This window comes from Giraffa tippelskirchi, chromosome 3, assembly GCF_054371585.1.
Source record: "Giraffa tippelskirchi isolate mGirTip1 chromosome 3, T2T-mGirTip1v1.2.pri, whole genome shotgun sequence".
Taxonomy (NCBI): domain Eukaryota; kingdom Metazoa; phylum Chordata; class Mammalia; order Artiodactyla; family Giraffidae; genus Giraffa; species Giraffa tippelskirchi.
The window spans coordinates 185,004,984-185,019,996 of record NC_137277.1 but is presented as its reverse complement, the minus strand read 5'-3'; the positions used below and the strand labels follow the sequence as shown (position 1 = coordinate 185,019,996).

The window sequence follows — 15,013 nt, the reverse complement described above, 5'->3', positions numbered from 1 at the left end:
GATGCTGTGGAGTGTCTGTTTCTGGGTCTGAGAAGTGACTCCGTAAGTGGTGGTTTCTTTGTGACCATTAGGCTGTACAATTATGATTTATTTTCTGAATATACATGAAGCTTCAATTTGAAAGTATTCAAGAAAAAGAGACAGCAATAAATCAAAAGATGGGAGGAAGGAAGAAAGGCCCAGCCCTGTCAGAGAGCAGCAGAGACTGTAGAAGCCCACCAGGGAGGTGGTAATAACCCCCCAAAAGAAAGTGGTGGAGTGAGTGAGGATGTCAAAATTTGCAGCCTCAGCCATGATTCCCCAAGTCCAGGTGTAGTCCAGGATTAGTGCATGCTAACAAAACCAGAGGAGTCCATGGGCTGAGACAGAGCATCTCCCACCTGTCTGCATGGGCGACCCATGATCACATCACCCCTCTCCACTGAGAAAGATCAAGACCTTGAACCAAGTCATTTGTGTCAAACTTTCCAACAACCCAGCATGGTGGGGGCTTGGGTTAAGTTTTAGGAAATAAGGTAAGATCTCTTCCTCCTTCTCTCCCCTCCATCCTTTCTTCTCATAGTTTCTTTCCATTCATCACCCTTGAAGCAGTGAAGGGATGACTAAAGTAATCTATTTGATATCCTCAAGGACAGCCTTGCGGGTATAAACCAGCACTTAAAATTCCCCTAAAATTTGCTCTTACATACTGAAATGAACATGTCAGGAGCTTGCGCCTCCCCTCCCAAAGACCTCTGTTATAAAGTTCACTAGACCTTTCTGTACTTTGTTAGCCTTTCTGGAATATTTTTTGCCAGAGTGTTGGTCTTTTTGTGTGGAGTTGTCCATCTTAGGAAAGTTCTGTGATATGTTCCATTTGTTTGATGAAAAACTTGACTACATGTTCTTCTAAGCACCTGAAACAGCAAAATACAGCATTTGTAGGAATCATTTCACGATTTTGTTAATTGGGTTCTGTTGTTTTTGCTGGGTAAACAGAAATCTTGTGGGTAGAGGCTGCGATTTACCAATTTCTATGACCCTAAATCCCACATTGCACTGCCTGTGGTAGGGACTCTGTAAGTGTTCTTTGTTGATGTTGTTTACAGAGCTCCTGAAGGCTTGAATTTTACACATTTATCTTATTGATATAACTCACATACATGGTAATTCATTGATTCAAAGTGCACAATTCTAAGTTTTGGTGAGGGTTTACAATTGTGTAAAATACCACCAAAATTAAAACATAAATATGTTCATCTCCCCTAAAAGCTCCCTATGTCTCTTTGCAGTCAATCAGTTCAGTTCAGTCGCTCAGTCATGTCCACCTCTTTGTGACCCCATGAATCTCAGCAAGCCAGGCCTCCCTGCCAATCACAATCTTCCAGAGTTTACCCAAACCCATGTCCATTGAGTTGGTGATGCCATCCAGCCATCTCATCCTCTGTCGTCCCCTTCTCCTCCTGCCCCCAATCCTTCCCAGCATTAGGGTCTTTTCCAGTGAGTCAACTCTTCGCATGAGGTGGCCAAAGTATTGGAGTTTCAGCTTCAACATCAGTCCTTCCAACGAATACCCAGGACTGATCTCCTTTAGGATGGACTGGTTGGATCTCCTTGCAGTCCAAGGGACTCTCAAGAGTCTTTTCCAACACCACAGTTCAAAAGCATCAATTCTGCGGCGCTCAGCTTTCTTCACCGTCCAACTCTCACATCCATACATGACCACTGGAAAAACCATAGCCTTGACTAGACGGACAAGTCAATACCCACCCCCAAACTCTGGCATCTGGCAACCACTGCTCTGCTTTCTGTCACAATAGTTGCCTTTTGTAGATGTCATATATGTGTAATTATATAGTATATACCATTTTGTGTCTGTTTTTTCACTTAGCACAATGCTTTTGAGATTCTTCTATGTGGTTGCATGTATCAGTAATATGTTACAATTGCTACACATCCTCACCAACACATTTGGTAAATCTTATTAGTTTTAAAAGATGCTTGCTCTTTGGAAGACTAGGTATGACAAACGTAGACAACATATTAAAAAGCAGAGACATTACTTTGCCAACAAAGGTCTGTATAGTCAAAGCTATGGTTTTTCCAGGAGTCATGTATGGATGTGAGAGCTGGACCATAAAGAAGGCTGAATGACAAAGAATTGATGCTTTTGAACTGTGTTGTTAAAGAAGACTCTTGAGAGTCCCTCGGACTGCAAGGAGATCCAACCAGTCCATCCTAAAGGAAATCAGACCTGAATATTCATTGGAAGGACTGATGCTGAAGCTGAAGCTCCAGTACTTTGCTCACCTGATGCGAAGAGCTGACACGTTGGAAAAGACCCTGATGCTGGGAAAAATTGAAGGCAGGAGGAGAAGGGGGCAACAGAGGATGAGTTGGTTGGATGGCATCACTGACTCAACAGACATGAGTTTGAACAAGCTCCAGGAGATGGCAAAGGACAGGGAAGCCTGGCATGCTGTAGTCCATGGGGTTGGACATGACTGAGTGACTGAACTGAACTGGAGTGACTTTCACTTTCACACAGAGCACATCCAGAGCAGTTTTTATTCTGAGAATAATTTATCTCCACTAAGACATGATGTTTCTATAGACTCTACACAATCAATCCTCATCTAATATGGTGTCTCTCTGTTTTGGTTTATGGGAACATGGAGCAGTCCCAGTTCTGTGTAAGAAAGACCCAGAAATTGTGCAGGTGATGGGATGAATTGGGCGGTTAGAGTTGACATATAATCACTACTGCATGTAAAACAGATAATTAATGAGAACCTACTGTATAGTACAGGGAGCTCTACTCGATGCTCCATGGTGACCTAGGTGGAAGGAGACTTAAAAGATCAGAGATACGTATATGTACAATTTCTGGGCCTTACACTGCTTCTGGTGGCTCTTCCCGTCTTAGGTTCTTCGCATGCATGTGTCCATTATTTCTCTTCCTATTTCTGAACTTTTTCTGTGCAGATCCATCCGTTACCTGTAAATTCCAGCCTCTTTGTTCTCCCTGAATCCTGACTTCTGTCTCCCCGGCTCAGATAGCTGGACTTTGTGTGGGTCTCCCTCTCCCTGAACTGTGGCCTAGAAACTGTCTCCAGCGTTAGCTGGAGCAGTTGTGGGGCTCACCTTATTTTTCTTCTCTTGGGGATTGCCGAACTGGGGTTCCTGTTGTTCAGTGTCTAAAAGCCATGCTTCATGGATTTATCTGTTTTTAGTCGTTAACGGCAGGAGCATAATTAAATTTTCATAGAGTTAATCTTTCATAAATAGACTTGAGTTTTATTTTGTTCATCTTTTTTTTCCCCCTAAGTAATTTACATCACTTATAAATACTAATGAATGAAGGATGGAATAAATGATGTTATACTCTACCAATTCTTTGGTCCTTCAGTATTTATTCTTCACTTTATTCCATTACCCTCACAGCAGCAATTCTCAATCTTTTTTGGTTGACGATGTATACTATTTAATATAATTATTGGCAAAACAGTCCAAGAAATTTAAAACAACAGAAATAAGTCAGTATTGATCACAGCACAATCACTACTTAAGTATCAGAATCTCTTTTAGGGTCTATAGAAGCAGCCACTATTCACTTATTACCTTTCAGTACACTATTGTTGTCTTAGTAAGAACCATCTACTTCCCTGGCTGCAATAAAGCTGTCATTTTTTTAAGGCATTAGTGTGCTAGAATTGTGGGTGATTAGAAAAAATTAAACCTTCCTATGACAATGGTGATATGTGCATATTGTCCAGTTTTTGGAAAGATAAGAAGTTTAAAAGATTTAAAAAACAATCCATTCCTACCACCCAAAGACAACGCTATTAATAATGCTTTCCGGCCTCCTTACTGCATACGTGTGAAGCCAGGATGAGAGAAGGTGCAGCCCAGGTGTGAGTGGAGCACTGCTCAGGTGTGCCTCACTGGTGCGCTTGCTTGTGTAACTGTTCATGACAGGATGTCATGGGCCTGGAATCTAAGAAAGAGCAATGGAGATATACCACCTTCCTAATCAACAGCATATGTTCAAGCAGTTCCCAGGTGAGGGCCAGTGCAATGATCAAGAGTATCCATTCCTGTGTTCAAGGTTAACAGCCCTGGGTGATGCCACTTAATAGTTCTGATCTTGGATGAGTCACTTGACCTTTTGAATCCACTTTCTCCTCGATAAACTGAGATTGGTAACGGTACCTTCTTCTTAAGATGCTTGTGGGGATTAAATATGATACTCCACAAGAAGCAGTTAATGCTGCCTGGCCTACAGTAGGCTTTTACTAACGTTAGGTTTTACTATATGCACATTGATAATATATTATTAACAGTTGAAAATAATAGCTATCATTTCTTGAGCCCTTACACTCCTAGATGCCTTTATAGAATATTTTACACAATCCTTAAAATAATCCAGCGAGTTATAATCCCCATTTACAGATAAGAAAACTGACAGTCAGAGGGAAGGGTTATGTGACTTACTCAAGGTCATACCACAAGTAAGAGGTAGAATCAGACTTTGAACCCAGAAAGTCTGACTTCTGCTTACTCTGAACCACTCTAATAATCTCTAAAGCAGCACATACTAAATGTTAGCATGCTAAATGTTGACATTGGTCACCCCTGAGTATGTATGATTGGTCTTATAAAAACTAGGGTATTGCAGAGCGTTTTCAAAATGTAATTTTCCCAGGATGCTGGGGTTCCCCAGAACTCAGTTTGAAAATTCCCGAGACAGCTCACTGTTAGAGTTCTAACTGCTAGAAAGTTCCTGCTTGAATCAGATCAGAATAAGCGTCACTCCTCTTCCACATTGGTGAGTTTTGAAATGTAGGTCACAGCTTAGCAGTCTTTTGTGAAGTTTTTGTTACGTGACTATGTATGTGTGCTGGGTCACAATATAAAATACATTTCTTACCATGGATCACAGTCAGAACGGTTAAAAGACACAGTTCTATGTGACTATTCTTCAGATATTTGAAGGAAGCTGTCATAACCTGTCTCCTAAAAACTAATCCCCTTCTCCACAAGGGACCTCTTCAGCTTCTGCGATACACTTGTAACAGGGGGATTCCTCCCTTCGTTATATTGGGCACCATCTCACCCTGTCACCCTATTCATCTGGGTCTGTCCTCAAACTGCCTTTGGGATGACTTCCTTGGCCACTCTCTCTTGGGAAGCACCACCCATGTCTCTCTAGCCCCCTCTGACTCTGCTTTATTTTTCTCAAAGCACTTTTCACTACCTACATCATATTTTATATGTAATATAGGAAATATTGTTTGTTTATGATCTTCATCAATAAAACATTCATCACTGAATCCCCAGTCTGTTTCCTAGCACACAGCAATAGCTCAATAAATATCTGTGGCTTGAATGAATGGATGAATACTAAGAATAGACACATTTTATCTAGAATGAATGGGCTTCGCTTGTGGCTCAGCTGGCAAAGAAACCACCAGCAATGAGGGAGACCTGGGTTCGATTCCTGGGTTGGGACAATCTCCTGGAGAAGGGAAAGGTTACCCATTCCAGTATTCTGGCCCGGAGAACTCCATGGACTGTATAGCCCAAGGGGTCGCAAAGAGTTGGACATGACTGAGTGACTTTCACTTTACTTCTTCTTCATCTAGAATGAATACAGATGTACTCATAATACAACTCTTTCCATCAGGAGCTACGTTCTATAAAGATTTAACTCACGTGACTACAACTATAGGCATGTTTTCATTCTACTATCTCTATATTTGAAAAAAAAACCTTACCATCTGAGCCACCAGGGAAGCTCCATTTATCTTATAGTATTACACATTTCTTACATTTAAATGTGTATATTACTGTACAAGTATACCAATATATACTACATCATGCATTCTGCTACCTTTTATGTACTTTTATGGGGTTTACATGAGTAGTTTTGACAATATGAGATTTTTATTGATTCAGTTATAATGCTATAGTGCATCTTGGAAATATTTTACATTTTTCTAAGCACTCTCAGGTAAATAATCCATTTGATATTTTTCTTTAGCTGAGAAAAGTGTGTCCAAGAGCTGGAAGAAACTTTAGCAGCTGGCTAGTGCCCGGGTTCAATTCCTGGGTCGGGAAGATCCCCTGGAGGAGGAAATGGCAACGCACTCCTGTATTCTTGCCTGGAGAATCCCATGGACAGAGGAGCCTGGTAGGCTACAGTCCACGGGGTCGCAAGAGTCGGACACGACTTAGCAACTAAACCACCACCACCACCAGTGATCTCTAGATTCCAATCACACCCTTTCATTTTACAGATGAATAAACCAAGGCGCCCAGCAAGGAGGAGGGACACCCAAGGAGATGGAGTGGACCTGGGATTAGAACTTAGTTCTTTGTCGTCTACCTGCTGCCAGATGCCCCCAAATGTTTGTACACTCGCCTGGACTGAGGCAGGTGAATCAGTAGCCCACGCCCCTCACCAGAGCTCCACAGGGAAGGCATGTCCTGGTTATTATCTCCACTTTTCAGGTGGGGACTCTGAGGGCACACCTCCTGGGAGGAGAACTTCCAACAGTGGGTTCTTCAGGCTCTCGCGGTACCACCTAGCTTGGCATCGGAATTCCGTACGCGGCAGGCGGGGATCTCAGTCGGCGTCTAATGCTGTGCCCCGGGTCCTCCTCCCCACGACCCCGGCATCCGTCCCCCAAAAGGGACGGCTTCCTACCTCGTCTGTCCCCCTGGGCTGAATCTGGCCGCCTGCCGCCTTGTCGCTATGGCAACCACAAGCCTAGCGTTCTAGCTTCCAGCTTCTGCCGGCTTCCTGATGAACTCGAGCCAATGGTGTCCTCCGTTTCTTTAGCGTGAAAAGCTGTTGGCCAATGATCAGAGGCAGTTCAAAAACCGCTGGGAAGCGGCTTGCCAGAATTTGGGGGCTCAGGTTAACTACGTCACGATGGGTGTGGAAACTCAATACGGGCTTATCTAGACAACCGCCTAAATCTCGTGATAGACCCAAAGCCTTAGAATTTTGCTCACCCAGAAACCCTGCTTCAGGGAAAAAACCTAAAAGAACTAACATTCATCGAAGCCCTGTTTATGATAGTCAGAGAAAAAAGACTGATGATGGGCACCGACATACAAGGCCATGGAGTGTTCCGCGGGCAATCAGTGATCTTGTCACTCCCCCACTTAGACCCCTCCAAGGGCTCCCCTTTAAACTTAGGGTGAAATCCAAACATCTTCATGTCCCGGGCCCGGCCCTCTGATCTCAGCTCCTCCCTCCCACGCCCCCAGAAAAATCTCGCACCTGCCACGCTGTCCTTTGGGCAGCTGCTACAATTCTGTCAACCTCGTTCCGCCCTCAGGTGTCCTCTCTGAGCCCACTCGGTGTCAGGGTCTGCACCACAACTGCCTCTTTCTCACGGTCGAGGTCTCTGTCCAAATGTCATGTCTTCATCTGTACAACAGGCATGAGCCCAATGTCTCACTCAGTGGGCTGTTGAGAGGATCTGGAATGAAATGGGAAAAAGTGAAGCTCCCTGGACCTGTTAATTATTTTAAAAAATACATTTTATTTTTCAAAAAATTAATTTTTAGTTGAAGGATAGTTGCTGTATGATATGTTACAAGTGTGAAGTATAGTGATTCACGATTTTTAAAGGTTATACCCCATTATAGTTCTTATAAAATATCGGCTAGATTGTTGTTCAATATATTGAACAATATATCAGTTCAATAACAAGGATATATTGTTCAATATATCCTTGAAGTAGTTAGAACTATTACAGTGGTACATTACGGAAGCATTCATCAAGTGCTAGGCTTATGGGAGGACTTTAAGTATTGCTATTGGAAGGACTGATGCTGAAGCTACTTTGGCCACCTGATGAGAAGAGCTGACTCATCTGAAAAGACAGCGATGCTGGGAAAGATCGAAGGCTGGAGGAGAAGGGGACGACAGAAGATGAGATGGTTGGATGGCATCACCGACTCAACGGAAATGAGTTTGAACAGGCTCCGGGAGCTGGTGATGGATAGGGAGGCCTGGCGTGCTGCGGTCCATGGGGTCGCAAAGAGTAGGACAAAGACTGAGCGACTGAACTGAACTGAGATGCAAATGTTACCGGGAAGGCGAATTGTTCTGCCAGCAGGTGTTCCAGGAGGGCAGGCAAGGGGAGATTTTTATGGCCTCGTGGCTTTGGCGGGGGAACCGGGCCTTGAAGGACGTGTAGGATTTCAATACCTGGTGAGAGCGTGGGGTGGGGAACAGCAGGAGCAAAGCCGGGGAGAGGGCTCCGAGGGTAAAGGCTGGGGGAGGACACCCAGCAGGCTGCCCACCTCTAAGGGCAGGTGCGGTGAGCAAGTCACTCGGAGCCTTCCAGACCCAGCCCGACGTCCTCTCTGTGGCCGCTAGAGGGTCCCCTCGCCGGGTGAGGTCGGCCCTCCAGCCGGGCGCCGCTTCCCCAGGACTCGCCCCCTACGCGTCCAGCAAGCTCCGCGGTCCAGCCAATCAATGCCCGAGGGCTGTCCCGTCCGCCTCCTCCTCGAAGCCACTCGCCGGCGCCAGATGCCCATCAGCTCTTGACTGACAGGCGGCCTGGCAAATCGAATCGCGGCCTCGGAAAGCACAACACGGCGGCTCCTGGGCATCTCTGAGTCGGGGAAGGAATTGAGGAAGGCTGTGCCTCCGGCTTGCTCGAGGAGTCCGAGTTGTGTCTCGGAAACCTCTGATCGGTGGGCCTTAGCGGAAACGCCGCTGGTGAGTAGTGATTTAGACTTAAGGCGGGGGTGGGGATGAGGTTGAATCCAGCCTTCGGTTTCAGGAAAAGCCAAGGCGGTTGTGATCCTCTGAGGTCCCCAGTACACACATCTTCCTTCTTGCTGTCACCAGCCTTGTCAGTTTGGGTCTCGTTGGCTCGCAATGCTGCTTTTTTTTTTTTTTTTCATTTTCTCATCGAGGAGAGGGCCATGGGTTTGCCTTCATAAAGGCGATGCCAGGCTTGACCAAATCAGGAAGTGAAATGGAGTACACTTCGTCAAAATTGTGCCTGTACACCCCGGCTCGGGCTTCCAGGCGATAGCAGATAGTGGAGTTAGCAGGTGGATGATGAGGCCGGGAGTTGCAGGGGGTGGGGGGGGACGCATTCTTAGTTCCTGCTGGCCGCTGGAAGTCACTTCCAGAGCATTGGGTGGGGGCTGAAGAGTGTAACCCTTTCGTGAGCCAAAGCCCAGGAAAGGGAAAGCGCTTACCCTGTAACTGGCACTCAGCAACCAGAAGCTGAATTGGCAGGTGGTGGGAAAGGGCGTGTTTGAATTATTTCTTTAGATAGAGCCAAATTCTAATACAGACCCTACTCTTAGCAGCCAAGACCTATGGTTCTCTAATTTAGGAAACCTACTTTGTGGGTTGGTGAAATAATTCTCAGATGAGGACTAGAGGTTGGAATGAAAGTCATCCCTTAGTGGATTTATCTTTCCCTTTTTGAGTCAGTGACCCCCGTGCTCAGCTCACAGATGGCTGTGAGGGCCTCAAACTTAAGGGGTGGTGAGCAACACAGAGTTGGTTTTCTTGCCTTTGGGGCATATGTTAGACCTGGAAAAGTGCTTTGCAGTCTGGAAAAGAAAAGTCTTTAGGCAAAGAATGTGTGCCTTATAAGGGAAGACAACTTGCATAGAATTCCTCCAAGGCTTTCAGTCCAAAATGCTACCTAGCTGAAGGGGGAGTTTTCTATCTTTGCGGGGCCCTGGTGCCTCAGAGGCCTGGGGGTTCCTGAGGCAGAGAGGGAAGCTGCTTTTTAAAAGATAATTAAATGAGAGCAACCGCAGCCACCACAAAGGAAAGCAAATATAGAAACCCACCTGGAGAAACCAGCTGATCCAAAGGAGGTTAGGAGGCCTGGATTCCCATCACCCCCTTGGCACCATCCTGTGGTTTCTCTGACGTGCTGCGGGTGGGGCTGGTTCTATGGGTTTTATCTCTGGAGTTGCAGTGGGTGAGGCCTGAATAAGCCATTCCCTTCTCAACTGTGAAGCAGCCACGGTGTACTGGGTGCTTCAGTGGCCTGTCTATAGCCAGTCAGTAGGTATGTATGGAGGTCACCATGCCAGGCGCTAGGCTACATCTTGGGAGGCAGCAATCGAACAGGGGATTCAGCAAACAGCTTCCCAGAATTTTTGCTTGAGTGCCCCCTTCACCTCCAGGCTGAAAGCCTCTAAGAGTGTCTCAGAGGTTGAAGGAGCCACTCTTCCTTTCTAAGGCATAAAGGTATAGTGAAGAATAATTATGCTTTTCACAAGATTACAAGCAAATATTCATAGGGCTTTACAGTCAGGGACGTCTGGTTATGGGATTTGAGTTATAAGCTTGTCTGATAAGTATATTTCAGGTATATATATATACACGATTATATAACCTCGTCTAAAGGCAGCAGCAGTCATTTAACTTGGAGGCTTTTTGACAAAGTGAGCCTGGGTTAAATGGTCTTTGTGCTGCCCTTGGCTTGAGCCCTGCATCTGATGTCTCCTAGACAGTGAATGCAGTGTTAGTCCTATATCATAGGACTGTGCTGTTCACACCAGGAGCCAGAATTCCTGGGCTTGGGGCTAGATAACAGAAGGAACTGGAGGCTACTGGTAGGATGGTGGTGGTTTAGTCACTAAGTCATGCCCGACTCTTTGCAACCCCATGGACTGTAGCCCAACAGGCTCCTCTGTCCATGGGATTTTCCAGGCAAGAATACTGGAGTGGGTAGCCGTAGGAGGCATCTTTCTAATGCCTTGAAGCACATCAGAAACTTTGTCTGTTTGGAATGTAGTAAACCCTCAAACATTTGTTGCTTGAGACAAAGAAAGGTATATTCATAAATTAAATAAACTGGTAAGAATAAAATTAACAATAACTGATATTCATTGACCATTTGCTGTACATACATTTTGCATGTGTTATTTCACCAAATTCTCACAACAACACATGGATGTGGAATATCCATATCTCATAGCAGGGGAAACTTGCTGAAAAGTTAAATGACTTGGCCAAGGTAAAACAGGTAAGTTTTACAGGTCAAAAGTAATGTAAAATATTTTTATATTAATATAACAGGCTTTGCAAGTATAATACTCATTTGTATGCTTCTTTTAATTTATTTTTTAACATGAACCTCAAAGAAACCATTAGCACTTGTGGTAGGTGTTTTGGCCATGCTCCCCAAAACACTAGGGGTGTACTTTCTCTTTCTTCTCTATTTGGTAGAAAAGCTTGAGAAGCCCTGAAAATGTCAGTCCAATGAAGTTAATGGGAATTTCCATCATTGCTGGTTTTACTTAAGGCCATATTATTACCCCTGTTCTACAGGTGAGGCAGCTGAGACTCCCAGAGGCAAAATGATCTGGCCCCTTAGGTCTTCCACCTCCTGGTCTGATGTTATATCACCCTAGGCAGACCCTCAGGAGCAGGCCAGTTTGTCTGCCTTCCATGGAGATAACTTTTCTTCTTATTCCTTCTTTCCTAAGTCAGAATGCAAATGGTTTGTTTTTTATGGAAGAGGAATGTTTTTCTTTCTTTTTTTTTTTTCAGAGTCCTAGAGAAGTAGATACAGGCAGTGTTCTTCTTATGTAGGGGAACCTATGGAAAGGTAGCATTTAAATTAGGATATGATGGAAGGAGGGCTTCCCTTGTGGCTTAGATGGTGAAGAATCTGCCTGCAATGCAAGAGACTGGTTTGATCCCTAGGTCGGGAAGATAAGGAAATGGCAACCCACTCCGGTATTCTTGCCTGGAGAATTCCACGGACAGAGGAGCCTGGTGGGCTACAGTTCATGGGGTCACAAAGAGTCGGACATGACTAAGCAACTAACACACACACACACACACACACACACACGCACATATGATAGAAAAAAGGAAGTGAAGGAGAAGAGGAAAGGGGATTTCTAAGGGCTGGGGAAGATGGTTTTGTGGTAGGTGAGCCATATCTTTATTAAGTGGCCAAAGGCACAATGTAATTTTTTAAATGGCCTCACTTCTCACAGCAGTTTGTGTTTCATCCTAATAGTAATCTCTTCTCAGGTAACAAATCCAGCTCAATGTTTCATTGTACATGCATTTTTAATGTTCTTTCCCTCCTGCTAGGGCACCACGAGAATCAGGAAACGCGTCCCCATCTGTCTGCCTGAGAAGAAACCTAGGAACTGGCACGTCTCTGGGTGAAGATGAGGAAAAAGCTGTAAATTGGCCAAAAGAGCCTTGAAGTACTCTTTCCACGTGAGAAGGTGATGGCTGGTGGAAGGAGGTGAACCCCGCCAGGAAAGATGGCTTAGTAGCACCTCCAGCTACGGATCCAGGCCAGGTGGTCTGTGCCCTTAGCCGGCCATGGACGGAGCTCACGGTGCAGCCCTGCAGCTCCAGCAGCTCCTGCCCACCAGCAGTGCCAACCCCGTGAGAGAGGCTTCCTTCTCCTACAAGGCAAGAGCTTTTATTTTTTTTTTTTAGGTTGGAGATTTTATATTTTTCTAACAAGACAGTCACACGGGGCAGTATTGGCTAAAAGATACATCTAGGGTCTGTGTGTTTATCACTGGCAGAAACAGGCAGCCCCTCCATGCATACAAGAGAATGTGTAATCAAAAGAAATGTTCATTGAAATACATAAAAAGGAATTCATTCCCCCTAAGGAGGTTTGACTTAAAAAAAAAAAAATCACCGGCTCCGTTACTTGGAGACAACCTTTGTTCCTGTTTCTGTAAATTTCCTTCCTGTCTTTTCCTGGTATTCCAAATTTGGGGTTGGAGAGTTTTGTATCTTGGTTGTTTTCCTTCACCTTGTTGATGGACTATTTCCCTATGTCACTGAGTGGTGGTTGGAAGTGTGCTTTCTGAATGATTGCCCGATCTGTTGAGCTGCTGCATCAAAATTTGAAGGATAGAACCTCCTATTGTTGGCTGTTTAGATTGTTTCTAATCTGGGGTGACTGCGGATGCTACCGTGAACATCCCAGAGTGCATGCCCCTTTGCTATCTCTAAGAATTGAGTGACTCTGAGAGAAGCAGTTTCTCCCCAGGTAGCAAGGTCACGAATGCCAGAGCATCGAAAATATAGAAAATAAGAAACCAGAGTTCATACAATTAGCCTTGTGGTGAATGGAAGCCAAAGAGACAAACACAGAATCTAAGAAGACATAGAACACGCTCCCTGATGAGGTGTCTAATAGGTTTTCATTTTTATCCTCAATTCAGTTATTTATTACAGAAATATCTTACTGCCAGAACAAAGATAAATAAGTCATACTGACTCTCCCAAAAAGCTTAAGAATTGAGGTGTCAGACAGGCATGTGAACAAAGGGTGATGAACTGACCTAAAAGGGTGGGGGGAGCAGGGATAAAGGAAAGAAGACCAGTCTTCAATTCCCTACCTGCTCCCACCTCAGTAACCTTGGATATAAGGCTTAACTAACCCCCAGAGCTTCTCTTATGGGTTGGATGATGGTAGTAATACCTCCCTCCACCCTTCATTCCTTTAGGGCTGCATAAATCAACGAAGAAGCACCTAGCCCAGCGCTAGGCATGCGAGAGGGGTTTGACTCACTGCTTGACTCAGAAAGATCTCATGGTTACAAACAGCAACAGGTGAAAATGCACAGGGCAGAGGAAGGAGTAGTTAATTCCACCTGGGGGTAGGGGAAGGGGTTTCTAAGGGGAAGCTTGCGCTTTCCTCCTTGATTTTGTTCAGGCACTTTTGGTTGCAAGAAATAAAAATCCATTTCAGAGAAGTTTAAGCAAAAGGAAAAATTATTATAAGGCTACATGGTAGCTCATAGAACCCAAGGGCAGGAAGGGCAGTGAGGCTTGAAAGGTGCTAGAACTCTTAAACCAACCTTCAAAGGAGGGGGGATCTGATTGGCCCAGCTTGGGTCAGGTGTCTGCATTGGGCCAATCAGTAGTGGCCGGGGTGGAGTCCTCCAGCAAACAGAGTTATTGCTCGCTGGGGCTTGAGGGTGGGTGGCTGCTCCAAAGTCATCTTTTACCTTTGGGAAAACCATTAAGAGGACACAATCCAGCTTGATCAGCGGGATGACCTCAGAAACAAGCAGTATGCCCTGACTTACAGCCCCGCCTCGCCCACCCCAGCAGAGAATGGATTCTGATTGTTGAGGGAGGGTGGTCTGTGAAAGAGACCAGCAGGCTGAACTGCTGATAACTAGCATCCCCGAGGGTCTCTGACTCTGGAAGCTTTACCTCAAACTGCAAGAGTTGGACCTCAGTTTCTTGTTTAGTAAATAGGAATTTCAGCTGCATAGCCATATGCATGCCTGTGCTGGGTGGGACAGGAGCTATATAGGTAATTGAGATGGCTCTTCCCTAAAGGAGTCTAGGAGGGAGGCGGGAAAACATTTCCATAAGTAACTACCCTTCAGGAAAGAATTTGGCACAAAAGGAAAGATAACAGTAGGGTGTTAAGAGCACGGCCTTTGAAATCTGGGAGACCTGGCTTCCTGTTCCAGTTCTATCACTTTGTGGTATTATGTGTGCATGTCTAGTTGCTCAGTCATGTCTGACTCTTTGCAACCCCATGGACTGTAGCCTGCCAGGCTCCTCTGTCCATCGGATTCTCCAGGCAAGAATAATGGAGTGGGTTGCCATGCCCTCCTCCAGGGGATCTTCCCAACCCAGGGATCAAACCCAGGTCTCCTGCATTGAAGGCAGATTCTTTACCATCTGAGCCACCAGAGAAGCCCTTGTGGTGTCATAGCTTGGGGAAAGTCATGTAATTCCTTCGCACGTCCGTATTAAGTTCATCCTATAGGCTGGTTATGAGAATGATCTGAAGTTACAGATCAGGAAACTGGAAACTGCCTGCACCATTCCCTGTTTTCTGCCTGTGGAAATCCTACCCACCCTTCCAGCTCCAACTCAAATATCACCTTATCCATGAAGCCTTTGTCAGTCTTCCTGGCAGGAAAATATAGGTCCTTTAACTATACTTTTATAGCCAATTCACAGTTACTATGCTCATCATAGTAACAGCAGTTACATTAGTTGTGTTTGCTATAACAG

The 15,013-nt window shown here is 45.1% G+C and overlaps 2 protein-coding genes across 18 annotated transcripts in view; one reads left to right on the top strand and one right to left on the bottom strand.

Annotated features, from left to right (window-relative positions):
- The window catches only part of STPG1 (sperm tail PG-rich repeat containing 1), a 59,321-nt gene extending 52,583 nt beyond the window's left edge, over positions 1-6,738 (bottom strand). For 5 of the 12 annotated variants that reach the window (XR_014081092.1, XM_081586745.1, XM_081586737.1 and 2 more), the window contains exons 1-2: positions 6,404-6,738; positions 756-896 (exon numbers count right to left, since the gene is read on the bottom strand). Coding sequence is in view for 8 of the 12 variants with exons in the window: in XM_081586737.1 (XP_081442863.1) it covers positions 756-828 (73 nt within the window). In the remaining 4 variants the exon portion in view is untranslated. The remainder of the gene's footprint in view (positions 1-755; positions 897-6,403) is intronic. The other 7 variants (XM_081586744.1, XM_081586736.1, XM_081586739.1 and 4 more) reach the window with 3 other exon arrangements.
- A 1,879-nt stretch (positions 6,739-8,617) lies between these two features.
- Positions 8,618-15,013, top strand: part of NIPAL3 (NIPA like domain containing 3) — a 52,010-nt gene continuing 45,614 nt past the window's right edge. For 3 of the 6 annotated variants that reach the window (XM_081586731.1, XM_081586729.1, XM_081586732.1), the window contains exon 1: positions 12,092-12,424. In XM_081586731.1, the coding sequence (XP_081442857.1) occupies positions 12,332-12,424 (93 nt within the window). In that variant the 5' untranslated portion in view covers positions 12,092-12,331. Of the gene's footprint in view, positions 8,723-12,091; positions 12,425-13,448; positions 13,586-15,013 lie in introns of those variants that run through there. The other 3 variants (XM_081586734.1, XM_081586730.1, XM_081586733.1) reach the window with 3 other exon arrangements.